The sequence below is a fragment of the Moschus berezovskii genome, chromosome 16 (genome assembly GCF_049115385.1).
Source record: "Moschus berezovskii isolate FMDL1 chromosome 16, NW_MosBer_1.0, whole genome shotgun sequence".
Taxonomy (NCBI): domain Eukaryota; kingdom Metazoa; phylum Chordata; class Mammalia; order Artiodactyla; family Moschidae; genus Moschus; species Moschus berezovskii.
This window is the reverse complement of record NC_142475.1, coordinates 30048252-30066716: the sequence shown is the minus strand read 5'-3', so window position 1 is coordinate 30066716 and position 18465 is coordinate 30048252. Positions and strand designations below refer to the sequence as shown.

At 35.0% G+C, this 18465-nt stretch overlaps 1 protein-coding gene across 4 annotated transcripts in view; it reads left to right on the top strand.

The window, feature by feature from the left end:
- Positions 1 to 18465, top strand: part of CSMD3 (CUB and Sushi multiple domains 3) — a 1369436-nt gene that overhangs the window by 725919 nt on the left and 625052 nt on the right. For all 4 annotated transcript variants that reach the window (XM_088844606.1, XM_088844605.1, XM_088844604.1 and 1 more), the window contains one exon: positions 4069 to 4181. In XM_088844606.1, coding sequence (XP_088700732.1) covers positions 4069 to 4181 — 113 coding nt within the window. The remainder of the gene's footprint in view (positions 1 to 4068; positions 4182 to 18465) is intronic.

Sequence of the window (18465 nt, the reverse complement as noted above, 5' to 3'; positions counted from 1 at the left end):
AGAACTGGACATGGAACAACAGACTGGTTCCAAATAGGAAAAGGAGTACGACAAGGTTGTATATGGTCACCTTGCTTATTTAACTTATATGCAGAGTACATCATGAGGAACGCTGGGCTGGAAGAAGCACAAGCTGGAATCAAGATTGCTGGGAGAAATATCAGTAACCTCAGATATGCAGATGACACTACCCTTATGGCAGAAAGTGAAGAGGAACTCAAAAGCCTCTTGATGAAAGTGAAAGAGGAGAGTGAAAAGGTTGGCTTGAAGCTCAACATTCAGAAAACAAAGATCGAGGCATCTGGTCCCATCACTTCATGGGAAATAGATGGAAAAACAGTGGAAACCATGTCAGACTTTATTTTGGGGGGCTCCAAAATCACTGCAGATGCTGATTGAAGCCATGAAATTAAAAGACGCTTGCTCCTTGGAAGGAAAGTTATGACCAACCTTGATAATATATTGAAAAGCAGAGACATTACTTTTCCAACCAAGGTCCGTCTAGTCAAGGCTATGGTTTTTCCCGTGGTCATGTATGGATGTGAGAGTTGGACTGTAAAGAAAGCTGATCGCCGAAGAATTGATGCTTTTGAACTGTGTTGTTGGAGAAGACTCTTGAGCGTCCCTTGTACCACAAGGAGATCCAACCAGTCCATTCTAAGGGAGTTCAATCCTGGGTGTTCATTGGAAGGACTGATGCTAAAGCTGAAGCTGCAGTACTTTGGCCACCTCATGCGATGAGTTGACTCACTGGAAAAGACTCTGATGCTGGGAAAGGTTGGGGGCGGGAGGAGAAGGGGACGACCGAGAGTGAGATGTCTGGATGGCATCACTGACTCTGTGGACATGAGTTTGAGTGAACTCTGGGATTTGGTGATGCACAGGGAGGCCTGGCATGCTGTGATTCATGGGGTCACGGAGAGTCGAACGTGACTGAGCGACTGAACTGAACTGAACTGAAGCATTAAACCAGACAAGTGATAGACATCACAGGCAATCTGCTAAAGAAATTGTGAGGAAAACTTAATCTTACTCCTTATGTATCAGACAGATGCAATCTGCTTGTATACATGTTGTTTGTCCTTATCAAAAGGGAAAATAGAACGTCTATATTTATAGCAAGTAGGGAGTTAACATCACAGGGCTATATGCTAGGCTAAGTTCCCACAGAATATGGAGACAGAGTGACATTCCCTTGATGCTTACATTTCAAAGAGATAACCCTAAAGCCCCAAATAGATACATTTATGTAATGTGAAAAAATGACAAGAGGCATATTTAACTTAAAATATTGACATACATCTGTAAGAAATTTTGTCATTTATAATTTCAAGTTTTCTAAAAGAAATACTACAAAGAAAGGGGGAATTGTCTTTACCTTTTGATACTGGGGAAATTTTTAATTTAGCCCTTATTTTAAAATTATTTTTACCATTACACCACCAATTCATTGGGAACTAGATAGAATCATGGCCAATATGAGCACAAGTTGTCAGTGGAACAATTAGCCTATATGTGTTAGCAGTTCTTTATGAACTGACAAAATTAAATGTACTACAGTTTTTTGGTTGGTAAAAAAGTATAGGACTGAGATGGATATAATATAGAGGAGTAATTTAATCTTATAAGAAAAAACCTTTTAATATTCACTAGGAGATAGATTGTTGGCGTATTTGATATGGTATAGCTGATCTATATCCTATAGTTTTAAACTCTCATGACCATTTCGTAATGGGTTTACTTTACTCTGAGCTTGAGTCCTCACCCTTGCCCATAAACCTGTCTCTTTACTGTAACTCAGAAAATGAGTGCTTCTGAACTCATCAATTTGAAGATTGAAAGTTCATGTGCCATGGAATTTTCAAATGATAATGCATATATGTATGCATATGAGTACCTACAGATATGCACATGTATTACAAAGGAGAATGTATGTGTGTTCTTTACATTATAAAAATTTTAATTTCCTTTGGCAGGAATGAAGTGAATATAGTCTAAAATTCTATAATATCTTATGTATCTTTATATCTCATAATTTTCCTCAATATTATGCACAATCTCATAATTACACACAATATTTAACTGAGTTCATTTGTGATGGATTCCAACAAATTCTGTAATACTCAACAGTGGTGGCACAGCTGTACTGCTAATGCAATCTGTTGATCATGGTTTATAGTTTTGGTAGCTGATTAAGAACTGGATATTCTGCAGCCATGGTGACCTCAAGAATATGGCGGTCCTCTTGGTTGTCCTCTGCTAGTTTAATTATAGAATAGCCTTCATCCAGAACACAGCTTTATTAGGGTGCCCTTTTTATCAATTAGGGAGGGAAACTTTATACCTTCTCTCCTGTAATTTTTCAGAAATTTTCATGCTTTTAGTAATAAAATAGATAAACACTTGAGAATTTCTTCTTTTAAAAACCTGTTTTTTTAGTGTGTAATGATGGATATTTTACTGTCCCTATCATGATGGATATTTTAACTCATCAGTGGATCCATATTTCTTTCCTCTTTGTATTCTTCGTTTTTAAATTTTAATTGAAGGCTAATTACTTTACAATATTGTGGTGATTTTTGCCATACTTTCACATGAATCCACCATGGGTGTACATGTGTTCCCCATCTTGATGCTCCCATCCACCTCCCTCCCTATCCCATCCCTCAGGGTCATCCCAGTGTACCATCCCTGAGCACACTATCTCATGCATGGAGCCCGGACTGGTGATCTATTTCACATATGATAATATACATGTTTCAATGCTATTCTCTCAAATCATCCCACCCTCGCCTTCTCCCACAGAGTCCAAGTCTGTTCTTTACATCTGTGTCTCTTTCACTGTTTTGCATATAGGGTCATCATTACCATCTTTCTAAATTCCATATATATGCATTAATATACCATATTGATGGGGTTTTTTCTGACTTAATTCGCTCTGTATAACAGGCTCCAGTTTCCTCCACCTCATTAGAACTGATTCAAATGCATTCTTTTTAATAGCTGAGTAATATTCCATTGTGTGTATGTACCACAACTTTCTTATCCATTTGTCTGCCGATGGACATCTAGGTTGCTTCCATGTCCTGGCTGTTGTAAACAGTGCTGCGGTGAACTTTGGGGTACATGTGTCTCTTTCAATTCTGGTTTCCTGGATATGTATGCCCTGCAGTGGGATTGCTGGGTCGTATGGCAGATAAAGGAGGAGAGCAAATGAGTAAATATGACCTTGAGGGGAAAAGTCTGTCAAGAATACAAAGAGTTAAAACAACAAACAAATAACTTTTGGTATTCTTGACAGACTTTTCCCCTCAAGGTCATATTTACTCATTTGCTCTCCTCTTTTGTATGACTATTGCTTCAGTTCAAACATAAGACCGAAGCGTTATAAATGACAGTGGAATCATTAAGTAATTTCTCTTCTTAGGGTTATAAAAGTGAACATTACTGAATGAGCTTATTAATGCATAGATTCAGTGATGCCATATCAAATTAGCAGCATATTAAAATAAAATTGTTTTCAGTGAAACATACTTGACACGCCTAGCCTGACATCAGTATTGCAAAGGGTTATATTATACTCCTTGTCATTTTATTGTTTTGCACAGTACTTAAATATTTTTACAGTGCATCTTTAGAACGAAGTTCTGTGAAACTTGAAAGGTTAAAATGAAGTACATTACTGGTGTGAAAACAGCAACAAGTTAAAGATTTTTATAGATTATTTTTTTCTTTCAAAGAAGTATAAGATTTTCAGTATCTAAAATTTAGTACCTTGCCTCAGGGATTTGAAAGATATAACCTAGTTTAGCACATAAAATAGTACTTGTTTATAGTAAACATTGATCACTAAATTATGTTTTTTGTCTGTTCTATCAGTCTTGTAAATTAATCTGACAGTTGTTTGTTTCTAGCTGAGAAAGTTGTGAGAAACTCATCTGTCTCATAATGTGCTTACAGAGGGTATTCAAATTAGCTGTTGCACATAGAAAGAACAACTAGAAACTTCCCTGGCAGTGCAGTCGTATTTTAATAATCTGTTTCTCCTCTCTCCCCACCTCTTTTTAGGCTGACTGGAAGCTTTGTGCCAGACCTGATAGTAAGCATGAGTAGCCAAATGTGGCTGCACCTTCAAACAGATGAAAGTGTCGGATCTGTTGGCTTCAAGGTTAACTACAAAGGTAAGGATAAATTGTCACTATGGGAAATATGTTCCCTTAATAACACAGAGAATACTTTTAAATTCAAGTTTAATTGCATCTATAAAAGTTTCCCAGCATACAAGCAAGAGTATATTTCAACATAACACTTTCCTTTTTAAATTAATTACAACTGTTGATTTCAATTTTCTTTAAGAAAAATTATCTTTCCTTTCAAATGAGTATATTTTACATACTTCATCTCTCCTTTAAGTCCTCTATACCATGATACAGTGCCTAGGCTTTAGTCACTCTGGACTCCTAGCCTTTCCAAGAATATGCAGTGTGATTTTATAAACTTTATACAAATTGCAAAAATCTACTAATTATTAAGTACTTAAACACAAAGCAAAGGACTTAATTCTTTATTTTTATTTTGTAATGCATTTGTGAATCTCTCAGATTATATGCATGGTATTAGTGTTCAGATTATCAACTGCTATGTAAATTATGGACCACAGATGTGTTAAATTGCAACTACTCATCCCAATATTAATAGTTTTGCAGATTAATGTTAAATTACATGTGTTTAACACAATCTTTTGTTTGAGTTCCATTTATAAAGATAGATGTAGACGCTGAAATCACAAATATCTCTGACATATGATTAACCTTTGAATTCTGAAGCACTTTCAACATGTTGTAGGAATAATGTGGACTTTCTTGAGTTTTACACATTCATAAGTAAATGATCAGTATCCCGTGCCTTTCTTGGCTTTCTGTGAGTTGTTGTTTCTGGGAAATGAGCAGCTCTGATTCCTGTAACTCTTGTAATTCAGTCATTTGTGTGCCTCCTTCTTGAGGATTCAGTATGGCTGTGGTGCTGAACATACACAGAGTTCTGGGAAGAACTCTAAGTCTGTGTAAAGCCCCAAAGGTCTGTTACTTATTTTTATTTTATATTGTACTGTATTTCATTTACAGTGTTGTGTTTGTTTCAGGTGTATAGCGAAGTGATACAGTCATATATATATATATGAATTAACAAAAACAGTTCCCATCTTTTGATGGGGTGCTCATGGTTTAAACTTTATGGCATAATACATAAATGGCATTATTTTGAGACAGGGATAACTTAGGTATGCATTGGGTTTTTTTTTTCTTTTTGCAGCCTGAGGCAGTTGTAAAATAACTTAATGTAGCTTTTTACAACTGTGTATTCTATAGTATTTTTTCTTTTGGTGAAATTTTAACTGTAAATGTTTTTGGCATTGTGCTTTGTACCATTTATTAAATAAAAGTTTAAAAAATATAAAGTCAAATAGAGACAATGGATGTGCAGGTATACACTCAATGTACATATCAAAAATGCAATTTTGAAATTCTGGTGGAAAACATATATATGTAATTAAGTTTAATTGAAATCTATGCTTTAAAAGATGATAATGTGAAATAGAACATCAGAATATCTTGCTACCTGAATTTATTTATTTTTATTATAAAAAGTATTATTCTCTATTTTATCGGTTCAACAGTGGATTATAAAGTAGAATTCTTTTACTTGCATAATAATAATTTTTAACCAGAGTTTATTTTTTTCAAAAATTGGCTTGTCATGCCTTCCTATCTGGACACAGGGAAATGAATGCATGGTGTTGTCAGGAAGAACAGGACACATGCATTCTGTGTTTTTAACTTGAGACTAAATTTGGTGCTACATTAATTTGAATAGTTCAGGAAATCCATATAAATGTCAGTTTTAAAAAAATAAAAAGGTTGGCCTGATTATAATTTTAAATATATTCTTCCTCCATTTAAAATCCACATCTATCCCTAGAAAATAAAACAAAGTTACAAAGGTTAAAGTATGGTCAGCTTCTGTTGCAAGTATCTATGCCTTGATTGTTTTATTTTTCTTGATTTTTCCCCTGTAAATTATATTCCTCTTTGTTTTATTATTTTCTTCACCCTCTGAAAGTTAACTGTTAGAAAGTCTAGAATCATTCAAGCTGTGTTAATCATTAATGACACTGTTTCAGCAAAGAGTATAGTTTTTAAAGTTCACGAACAGTTTAGAGCAGCAGGAGAGTGCTATCCATATTTCAGCAGTCTCCATTGCAGTTCAGGAGCTGGAAGTACCTTGTAAAGTAGCACAATTAAGCATTATTTTGTTTTGTTTTCTGCTCAGTTTTTAACAAAATTTTAAAATATATGTACTGCTTAAGGATCTGCTGTGTGTCACCTACTGAATGAGCTGTTGAATATAGAGAACAACTAAAACTTCCCTGGCAGTGCAGTGGTTAAGATGCTATGTTCCCACTGCAGGTGGCAATGGTTGTATCCCTGGTTGGGGAACTAAGATAAGATCCCTCCCACATGCCATGAGGTGAAGCCCCCCCAAAAAAGAAAGAAAGAATAAAGAATAGCCAGATATTTTCTCTCTTAGTAAGATCATAATATAGTGACAGAAAAAAAAATATATCCAACTATCCCTATGCTGACATCCACCAAGATGAGATATTTGAAACAAACCCAGAAAATTCTTAATGAATAATGTCCTTACTCTTCTCCGTCCCTTCAACCTGACATCTTCCAGTCTAACATCCACACTGCTAATGATGATCTCCCAGCAACAGAGAGATAATCATATTACCCTCCAGCTTAAAATGTTTCCAAAATTTCTGTTGTCTAAAGATGAAGTCCAGAACCTCCATAGTGTTTATCTGGCAGATTTTTTTTTTTTCTCTCTACACTTAAGTTTTATAAAATGATCTTTAAACCCAGCAAGTTGTTTCATACTCCTTACACTCAGTAAATTCTGTCTGGATCCATATTCAGTTCTAAACTCAACATCACATCACTCATCCTTTAAAACAAAGTTCAAATATTTTTCTGTGAAGCTTTCCTTAACTCCACACAGTACAAAAGAACCCCCGCTCTGTTTAGTCTCTCAGTCCTGTCCAAGTCTTTTCAACTCCATGGCTCAGCCCGCCAGGCTCTTCTGCCCATGGAAATTCTTCAGGTGAGAATATGGAGTGGGTTGCCATGCCTTCCTCAAAAATGCATCACGTTCATCTTTAAATTTCCATTAGCAAGCCCCTGCTATATCCTCATAGGTAATTAAAAGGTACATCCTCAAAAGTTTAGTTTTCTTACTGTGAAAATCATGTTTTAACATCTCCCATAATATAAAACCTGAGCTCAAAGTTGAAGCAGGATTCATCTTGAGAAGTTTCAAATTTTGATGTGCATGTAAGTTTAGCAACTTTGCCTACTAAAAATAATTTTCATAATTACCATGTTCTCAGTTAAGTAGAATGTTGTTTTTAAATGGAACACCTGCTTAAAAACAAAACAACCAAAATAAATTTCTCTATTTGATCTAAAGACATCTTTTTTTTTTAATCACCTATAGATTTTTCATGAGATAATATTAAGGTAGGTCTCCTATAAAGTAAGCATGTATTTTCTTGTGTATTTTGTCTTCGTAAGAGAGAATATAGCTATAAAACTACTTGGTCATTTTTTACTCAATGTTAAATATTTAGGAAATTTAATTTTTTTTCTGTGACTGTAAGCCTCTTTGTATCTTTTCCTGGATTAATGTTGGTCATTTATATCTTTTTAGAAATTTTTCTAGGATATAGATAATAGTTTTCAAAAATATTAACAGTTCATATATAGTTCATTAAAAAACTTTTTCTAAAAAATAATAATAAAGAATAGTAAAGATATATTATCCAAATATTTATCAGTTCAGTTCAGTTGCTCAGTCATGTCTGACTCCTTGCGACTCCATGTGGTGTAAACTAATTACAAAGTGTAAATTTTTCTCTCTTTGGCAGCATCTGCTTTTTTGCTTGCCCAGCAATCCTCCCACTTTCTTCTATCAGCTCAACAACTTTAGGCTTTGATGAACCTTATCTCTTCCAGTTCTGTATGCGTCTATAGGCTTGGGCTGAACTAATCAGAATTCCTTTTGATAGAGTTATCAGTCTAGGATCTGGGGCAATTGGTATAGATTCCAGGTGGAAGAAAATCGCTTTTCTGAGGTTATATACTCTTAAGGGTCATTTAACTTGGTGCCTACTGGTGTCCAACTTTTGTTACTAGAAGAACCAGTAGATGAAAAGAATGAAAAACAGTACTGTAGAAAAAATAGAAACTTCTAATTGCCTGAAGGGAATACTAGGCCTTGGTCATCTAATTGTATAAGGCTATAAACTTTTCCTTGTTTAAGCCATGGTGAGTTCAGTTTATGTCACTAATTAAGTCCTAATTAACACATTTTCAATCTCTTTGTTTAATTCTTTCAAGATAGAAAAAAAGAGAATATTTACATTACAGTTCAATGCTTGTAAAATCAGATATATTTCTTTCTTTTTCTTTTCTGTATTTTCAAAAAAATTTTAAGGTGAAAAAACACCTTACTTGGATCCCAGGGAGAATGTATACTCATAGAAATGAACGGTTGCAGTTGAGAAAGTAATATTCAATACATTCTTTGCTTATATCAGGAAAGGAAACTTGAAAATATCAGCGTTCTCTAATCACCTTCTACTGACAGTATACATTCTTAGTGGATAAAATTCTTTACTAGTGTTAGGACATATGCCTTAATGCTATTATTTATGGATTAAGTTTTGGTTCCAGTTTTTTTTTTTTCATTCTCATATCACAAGATTTATTGAGATCTTTAGAAAATACATTAATTCCTTGGTTCTTATATGACTAATTATGGCACTGAGACATAATTAGTTATCACTGAAATCATGCTGTAGAATAATGGAAAAATATGTAAAATGTTTTTGATTACTTTTTCTGCCTTAATATTTCTGTTATAGTTCAGAAATTGGCCTATATACACTCTATCTCAAGTAAATTAAATTAAATTAGATCAAAGTCATCTAAAGAACATACTCAGATGATGATTGATAGTCTCTTAAAAACGCACTCTGGAAATAATGAAAATAATTATAATTAAATCAAAAATATGTTTTATATTTTCTAGGAATTCAATTATTTTCATAAACAAACATAACGTTAGCATGTTATGGAGACATATTTCAATGTTTGTGGGATTAGATTGGAATCTAAGTTCGTTTGTGTAAATAACTGTTTTTCTCTAAGGTGTACCATGTATATAGCTGATTCAGTATATGCTGAAAGGAAAGTTTCTCTGTCTTTAAAACAAGGAGCTTGGACTATATAGTCTGTATTTGCTTTGTATTCTGACTTTTTTTTGTTATATTTGATAAATTAAATATTTATATGTTCATTGTACTGTCCAAGAATATTATCCTCAATATTTATTCATTATAGTAAACTGATATACCTTCAATGAGACATTCTTTGTTTGAGTTCTCAGGAAAATTTCTGTTGTAGAAATTTTTTCTATCTGGTGGTGGCCTATCAACACAGAACTAGTGAGCCCCCTTGGGTTTTTTCATTATTGTGTCTTTTGAGATATTTCTTCTCTTCATATAATTTTCATTTTCTTTACTGAAAATTTGCCTGTAAAAGTGATTCTCTTTCTTGGAAAAATGGCTAAATAGCATGTAGTATTTTGTGGGGGATTTTTATGATAACATTTTAGTCCATGCTCAGAATAAAGAGGGCTTTTAAGCATGATTCATGAAAACTTATTTTATAATAACATTTATTATTTTTATTGTTACCTTTTATTAGCTTAAAGGACTTATTTTATTTTGCATTCAGTACATAAAGTTTCTTCAGAAAACTACTGTTCCTAAAATATTCAGTTTGACTTTGTTTGTCACAGTCTGCAGTGAGGGTTAACCTTTTTGTATCTATGCCCCCAAAATGAGAATGAGTAGCGGGAGAGTATTATAAAATCATGTATTTTGAAATAACTGTTGAGTTTCCACTATTTACCAGACATGGTGAAGGACAGGGTACATAACAAAAAATAAGATACTTCGTCACTGCTTTCAGACTAACGGAGCAAAGACTGACACTTTAAAAACAGTGGTAAATATAGAGTGATGAAAATGAAAAAGGGAATGTGCTTTTGGGAGACTATCCCAAGGCATCTAATGCAAACTTCAAGGAAAGCTTTCTTGAGCAGGTAAACATGGACTGAGATATGAAGCTGAGTAAGAGTTACTGAGGCTAGAAGCTGGACAGCAAGACGAGTGTGTTTAGATGACAAGTTCATTTGAGTACTTGATAGAATTCCTGGATGTATGGCTAAAATGGAGAGACAGAAAGCTGTGGTGCAGTCCTGGAAATGGCTGGAGAGGTGGGAAAGAGTGAGTCATACTTTGGTGCAAAACATACTGTGAAACTGAATCTGTGAGACTGAAAGACGTTCATTGATTCCCATGGAAGAAAAAGATCATTCCACCACTCCCAGGTAGATAGCTTTTGCAACTTTCCCCTGAGAGCAGGGACTCGTATTTAGTTAAATAATGGAATCATAGAACTTTGGAGCTGGAAGAGACTTTTGAAGTAGTTGAATCAATTATAATTATTGCATCTAATATGAGAAAATTGAGTCCCATAAAGATCAATTTTTTCTCACAGTCACTATTGGTACTGCCTGAGCCCAAAGTGGAATGATAAGCTGTTGCTTCTGTGAGTGAAGTGAAAGTTGCTCAGTCGTGTCCGACTCTTTGTGACCCCATGGGCTATACAGTCCATGGAATTCTGCAAGCCAGATTACAGGAGTGGGTAGCTTTTCCCTTCTCCAGGGGATCTTCCTAACCCAAGGGTTGAACCCATATTGCAGGCAGATTCCTTACCAGATGAGCTACAAGGGAAGCCCAAGAATACTGAAGTGGGTAGCCTATCCCTTCTCCAGCAGATCTTCCCTGTCAAACTGAGATCTCCTTGATTACAGGCGGATTCTTTACCAACTGAGCAGATTCTTTACCAACTGCACTATATTGCTTCACACTTTGTATTTCTCCATATATCCAAGATGTGTCTGTGTGTGTGTGTATAGTTCTTCAGGCACTCAGTCATGCCTGACTTTTGTGACCCCATAGACTGCAACAAGCCAGGCTTCCTTATCCTTCACCATCTCCCAGAGCTTGTTCAAACTCATGTCCATTGAGTCAGTGATGCCATCCAACCATCTTGTCCTTTGTTGTCCCCTTCTTCTGTCTTCAATCTTTGCCAGCATCAGGGTCTTTTCTAATGAGTCAGTTCTTATCATAAAGGGGCCAAAGTATTGGAACTTCAGCTTCAGCATTAGTCCTTCCAGTGACTATTCAGGACTGATTTTCTTTTAGGACTGACTAGTTGGATCTCCTTGCAGTTCAAGGGACTCTCAAGAGTCTTCTCCAACACCACAGTTCAAAAGCATCAGCTCTTCAGCCCTCAGCTTTCTTTATGCTCCAACTCTCTCACATCCATATATGACTACTGGAAAAAACATAGCTTTGACTAGATGGACTTTTGTTGGCAAAGTAATGTCTCTGCTTTTAATATGCTGTCTTGGTTTGTCATAGCTTTTCTTCCAAGGAACAAGCATCTTTTAATTTCATGGCTGCAATCACCATCTGCAGTGATTTTGGAGACCAAGAAAAGAAAGTCTGTCACTCTTTCCATTGTTTCCCCATCTATTTGCCATGAAGTGATGGGGCCAGATGCCATGATCTTCATTTTTTTTAATGTTGAGTTTTAAGCCAGCCTTTTCACTTTCCTCTTTCACTTTCATCAAGTGGCTCTTTTGTTCCTCTTCACTTTCTGCCTGTCATCTGCATATCTGAAGTTACTGATATATCTCTCTGCCCATCTTGATTCCAGCTGTGCTTCATCCAACCCAGCATTTTGCATGATGTACTCTGCATGTAAGTTAAATCAGCAGAGCGACAATACACAACCTTGATGTTCTACTTTTCCAATTTGGAACCAGTCTGTTCTATGTCTGGTTCTAACTGTTGCTTCTTGACCTGCATACAGGTTTCGTGGGAGACAGGTAAGGTGGTTTAGCATTCCCATCTCTTTAAGATTTTTCCACTGTTTCCTGTGATCCACACAATCAAAGGCTTTAGCATAGTCAATGAAGCAAAAGTAGATATTTTTCTGGAATTCTCTTGCTTTTTCTGTGATCCAGTGGATGTCGGCAATTTGATCTCTTGTTCCTCTGCCTTTTTAAAGTCTAGCTTGAACATCCAGAAGTTCTTGCTTCACATACTGTTGAAACTCAGCTGTAGAATTTTGAACATTACTTTTCTAGCGTGTGAAATTAGTTCGATTGAACATTCATTGGCATTGCTTTTCTTTGGGATTGGAATGAAAACTGACCTTTTCCAGTCCTGTGGCCACTGCTGAGTTTTCCAAATTTGTTGGCATATTGATTGCAGCACTTTCACAGCATCATCTTTTAGGATTTGAGATAACTCAGCTAGAATTCGATCACCTCCACTAACTTTGTTCGTAGTGATGCTTCCTAAGGCCCATTTGACTTCAAGCTCTGGGATGTCTGGCTGTAGGTTAGTGATCACACCATTGTGGTTATCTGGGTCTTTAAGATCTTTTTTTGTGTAGTTCTTCTATGTATTCTTGCCACCTCTTCTTAACATCTTCTGCTTTTGTTGCTGCTGTTAAGTCAGTTCAGCTGTGTCCGACTCTGTGCGACCCCATAGATAGCAGCTCACCAGGCTCCCCTGTCCCTGGGATTCTCCAGGCAAGAACACTGGAGTGGGTTGCCATTTCCTTCTCCAATGCATGAAACTGAACAGTGAAAGTGAAGTTGCTCAGCTGTGTCTGACCCTCAGTGACCCCATGGACTGCAACTCTCCAGGCTCCTCTGTCCATGGGATTTTCCAGGCAAGAGTACTGGAGTGGTGTGCCATTGCCTTCTCTGCTGCTTTTGTTAGGTCCGTACTGTTTCTGTCCTTTATTGTGCCCATCTTTGCATGAAATGTTCCCTTGGTATCTCTAATTTTCTTGAAGAGATCTCTAAGTTTTTCCATTTCTATTGTTTTCCTCTATTTCTTTGCATTGTTCACTTATATATTATACATATATATATATATATGTAGTTGACTGATTGACAAACTCTTGTAGGATGTACAAAGTCTCTGGCAGATAATCTATAGTCATCATGATTTCTAATCAAAGTAATGTGTCTTTTCCCTCAATGCCAGTAATAATTTATTTTTGTACATATTGTGCTGTGGTTATTCATTATATCCACCTTAACTGGGGAAGATACTTCAAATCAAAGAGAAGTATCAATGGAAGTAAAATAATTATTTAAGACTAAAATGTTTTTCCTTATCTGTTATAAGCAGAAGGTAAAATGTGAGATATATTTGGTATTCATATTTTCAGAACGTGATCGTTAACGTCAGAGGAGAACAAAGTTACTCATTTGATTAAGTAAGATCCCAGTGCTTTATATGCTTATCTCAACTGAGAAAGAAATCTTGATAGTTTTAATTCAGAATTTTGGAATAGTGCCAATCTATGTGCAAGGAGATACCTGTTTATATAAATAAATTATTATCTGAATGTAATGCTATGTTATTTCTTGGACATAGTGGTAATTTTAACCATTCTCAAACTCATTAGCTTAAACAACAGTTATTTATTTTCACAAGTCTGTGCTAAGCATAGGCTGATGGTGGGCTGATCTAGGATGAATTTGAATTCATGCATCATTCATTTTTCTGACACCAGTGCCCTAGACAATGACATAGGATAAAAATTCAACCATACAGACATGTTTAAATATCTTCTTGCTTCTTGTCTGCTGAAATTCATTGGCCAAGTCAAGTCAAATTTGCAAGCCCAGATTTAAAGTTAGGACAATGGATTCTGTCCAAAAATGTGGGAAAAGAGAGTAAATGTTTTTAAATAATCTAGTTTGCAAAAAGAATTCTCATATTAATAAAAAGTATTGATTGAATCATTACTGAAAGTTTTGAATGTCTATCTTAATCTATCAAAGTGTATATACGTATACAAGCACATATATATATACACACAGACACACACATACACATGTATTTTCTTGGTTGATCACTAAGTTGTGTTAGACTTTTTACAACCCAATGAACTGCAGCATGTCAGGCCTCCCTGTCCTCTATTGTCTCCTTGAGCTTGCTCAAGTTCATGTCCATGCAGTTGGTGATGCTTTCTAACCATCTCATTCTCTACCACCTGCTTCATTTGCCTTCAGTATTTCTGAGCATCAGATTCTTTTCCAGTGAGCTGGCTCTTTGCATCAGGTGTCCAGAGTACTGGAGCTTCCACTTTAGCATCAGTCCTTCCAATGAATATTCAGGGTTCAGTTCCTTTAGGATTGACTGGTTTGATCTCCTTGCTGTCCGAGGGACCCTTAAGAGTCTACTCTTATGTGTGTATATGTATGCATGCTTGCATATTTATTCATATATATATATGCACACATGTATATACACATATACATACACATGTGTATTACACCTGTACTTTTGTCTGTACCTAGCCACCACCAACCAGACCACTAACAAGTAGTACAGAGGTAACAGAGCCTATTGATAGCATTGTCCCCAGGTAGCTCCTCAGAAGGAAGCTCAGCATAACAAAACAGGAAGACAATCCTTGGGAAAGTTAGGAAGATATATATATACATATACATACATACATGGATACAGGGTTGACTCTTGTGGACAACATGGGTCTTGAACAGTACCAACCCACTTATTCAAGGATTCTTTTCAGTAATAAATACTACAGTACTACACAGTCTGTGGTAGGTGGAATCCATAGATATGAAGCTGAAGATCCAGAGGAACTACGTATATGGAGGAACTATCTATTCAAAATGCCAGCCAAAAGTTACACTCAGATTTTTATACTGCATGGAGGGTAAATGCCCCTACCTCTCACATTATTAAGTGTCAACTATATATCTTTTAACCTCAAGAAGGCGGTTTAATGTGGAATAAAATCACACTGGCAGTTGCAGTGGTCTTAACAAGATGATATGGAACTGGACCAGGGATGTAAATTCTGAAATGAAAAGGATGAAGTAGGGATTTGAGTTAAGAGTTCTCTCAAAAAAGAAAAAAAAAAAAAGATATTTAGTGTTTAGTGATAGTATGTAAAAAAGATATTTAGTGTTTAGTGATAGTATGTAAAAGAAGATACAGCTAGATAATATATAAAAAGAAGGAGGTACACACAGAAATAAAAAACCTGCAAAATATTTTTTTGGTAAGAAAATATATATCAATGCTGTTGTGGATATTATTCCTTATTGTAAACATCATACATGTTTACAGAACTTAAAGAGCTCCCACAATGTCTCAGTTTCATGTCAACAAAATGGTTCAGGGAAACAGAATAGAGAACCCAGAAATAAAGATAACTGATGTGTGCAAAGGTGCACGGGCAGTACAGTGGAGTAAAGGTAATCCTTTCAATAAATGGTGCTGAAACAACTGTACATCTACCTGCCAAAAAAAAAAGAATCAGGGCACAGACTTTAAACTCTTAACATAAAGTAACTGAAAATGGGTTATTGATCTTAAGGTAAAATGCAAAACTATATCACTATTAGAAAATTATCTACATAACTTGCAGTATGGCACCAAAGGCATGAAAGAAGTAATATATAAACGACTTCATTAAAATTAAAAACTTCTTCTCTGCAAAAGACAACGTAAAGAAAATGAGAATATGAGCTACAGAATGGTAGAAAACATTTTGCAAAAGACACATCTAATAAAGGACTAGTTTAAACACACACACACACACACAAACAACTATTAAAACTCAACAATAAGTAAATGAACAGCTCGGTTTAGAAATGAGTGACATTTACCGATAACTCACTAGAGAAGATATACAGATGGCATGTAAGCATATAGAAAGATATTCAACATCATAAGGCTTTAAAAGAGTACAAATTATAGTGATGAGATACCACTATACACTTATTAGAATGGCCCAAATCCAAAACACTGGCAAAACCAAATGTTCATGTGGATGTGGAACAACTGGAAGTCTCATTCACTGCTGATGGAGATGCAGCATAGTACAACCACTTTTTCAGATTGTCATCAGTTTCTTACAAAGCTAAATGTATTTTTAAATATATGATTCAGCAGTCACATTTTTAATATTTATCTACCAAAATGAAATGAAAATGTAAAATCACACAAATACTGCATATGTATATTTATTGTCCCTTTATTCATGATTATCCGAATTTGCAGCACCCAAGATGTTCTTCAGTAGGTGAACAGATAATCAATTGTTTTACATCCAGACAGTGGAATACTATCTAGCCCTGAAAGAAAATGTGCTATTAAGCAACATAAACACATAGAGGATAAATGTGTATTACTAAATTAAAGAAGCTAATGTGAAAAGGCTGTAAACTATATAATTCCAACTATATTTCTTTATGTAAAAGGCAACACTGTGGAGACAGTAAAAAGATCGGTAGTTTCCAGGAGCTGTGGGGAGGAAAGGACAAATACATAGAGCACAGAGGCCTTTTAGGATAGTAAACCTATTCTGTCTGGTACTCTAGTTGTAGATCCATGTTATCACACACTTGTCAAAGCCATAGAATGCATAACACCACCAGTGAAATTTAATATAAACTATAGACTTTTGATGATGATGTGTCAATGTAGGCTCATTAGTGTGGTACATTGAGTGGCTGAGGCTGTGATTGTATGATAGTATGGAGTATATGGAGACTTTCAATGCTTTCTTCTCAACTTTTTGGTCAACCTAAAACTTCTCTAAAATTTGTTTTAATTTAAAAAGTAATAAATAAAAAAAGAAATCAAATAGTACTCCCAGAAATGTCTAGAAAATTATAAAATGATTATATTTTATATTAGTAAGAGTATTTAACATTTTCAGGTAGTTTTTCCCACTGATCTGTTTAATATAGTTTTCTAACTTGGGCTACTATTCAGTTTCCATGGTTGCTTTGCAGGCTGGGTGTGAAGGGTGGCAGCGGGGAGGAAAAGAAAGGGAAAAAAAAGAAAAAATTTTCTGAGGGCATCGGTAAACAGTATATTCTGGCTAGTACCCCTAACTGTCATATTGATGGTAGGTTTCACAACATCTCAGACTACAATTTTATTTCAGATAAAAACTTTGAATCAAGTTGACTTACAAAAACCACTCAGAATAGTAACATTATCATTTTCTGCTTACCTTGTAGTGATAAGGAGATGTGAATTTTCTTTTAATTTAATTATGAAATCAATTTAGATAATTAAAGGGATACATTTCATCCCTAAACAGATGAAATGACTCATAAAATATAAAAATTCAAGCAATACATACACTGTAAAATAGAGTACAAAATAAATAATTAAATTGGCAATCACTATATATTTTTACATTAGGTGTATTTTTTTTTCTTGTTTATGGTTTGTGTGCGCTGAGATTATGTGAGAAGGGAAATCTCATTTTGCTTCTACTTAAGGAAATAACTTGACAATTCCTGAGAAAGTTTTCTGAATTTTTACACATATTTAAAAATATATTGTGTGACAATGATGCTTGTGTGTCTTTTGGAGCAGGGGGAGGGGAGCAGTACAATGTCAAATTTTGGTCACAAAAGATGTATGAACTTCCAAAAAATTTTTGAGCTTAAAAATAAGAAAATTAATTGAAAACAAAATACCAACAAATGTGTAAAGGCTGTTACACTAAATCATCAGATCCAAAGTCACAGCCCTATTTAGGGTTCTTTTACAGAATAAGTTGGAAGGTCAATACAAATGTAGGATGAGATTTGAAATAAATTGAATTGTATTTTCATTAGTCTTTATACCAATGAATCAGCTAAAACTCCTTACCCATGATTGTATTCCTCAAGTAGCTATGATGTAGAATTAGCAGACAAGGCTTCTGAGGGAAACGTAATAAAACAATGTAATATTAATTGATCTGAGACTGAAGCATAATTTTAAAATTAATTTAAATTTTTTTTTAGCTTTTAGGAATATATAATAGGACTTTGGTGAAGCTCACACTGCCTCAAATCTGTTGCTCACAATATTTTAAGGCAATATTCCCATCAACTTTAGATATCATGATAAGAGATTGAAATTCCAACTAAATGGAAAATGTAAGACATCCTATAAAACATACCTTCTGTAATGAAATTTGGAAATCTGACCTAGCCTAAATGATGGGATTTGGACAGCAGCATACCAAAAATAAATGGAAACAAATTACGTCTTTCTGAACAGTTCAAATTCTCATCACCTAAATCTCAGCCAATTTGAAGTTTATATATAAAAGCTGATCCTATTTTCCTAAGAAAAATAATTTAGTGGAGTGTGTTTGTATGTGTGTGTGCACATGTATGTGTGTATGTATTTGGGGAGTT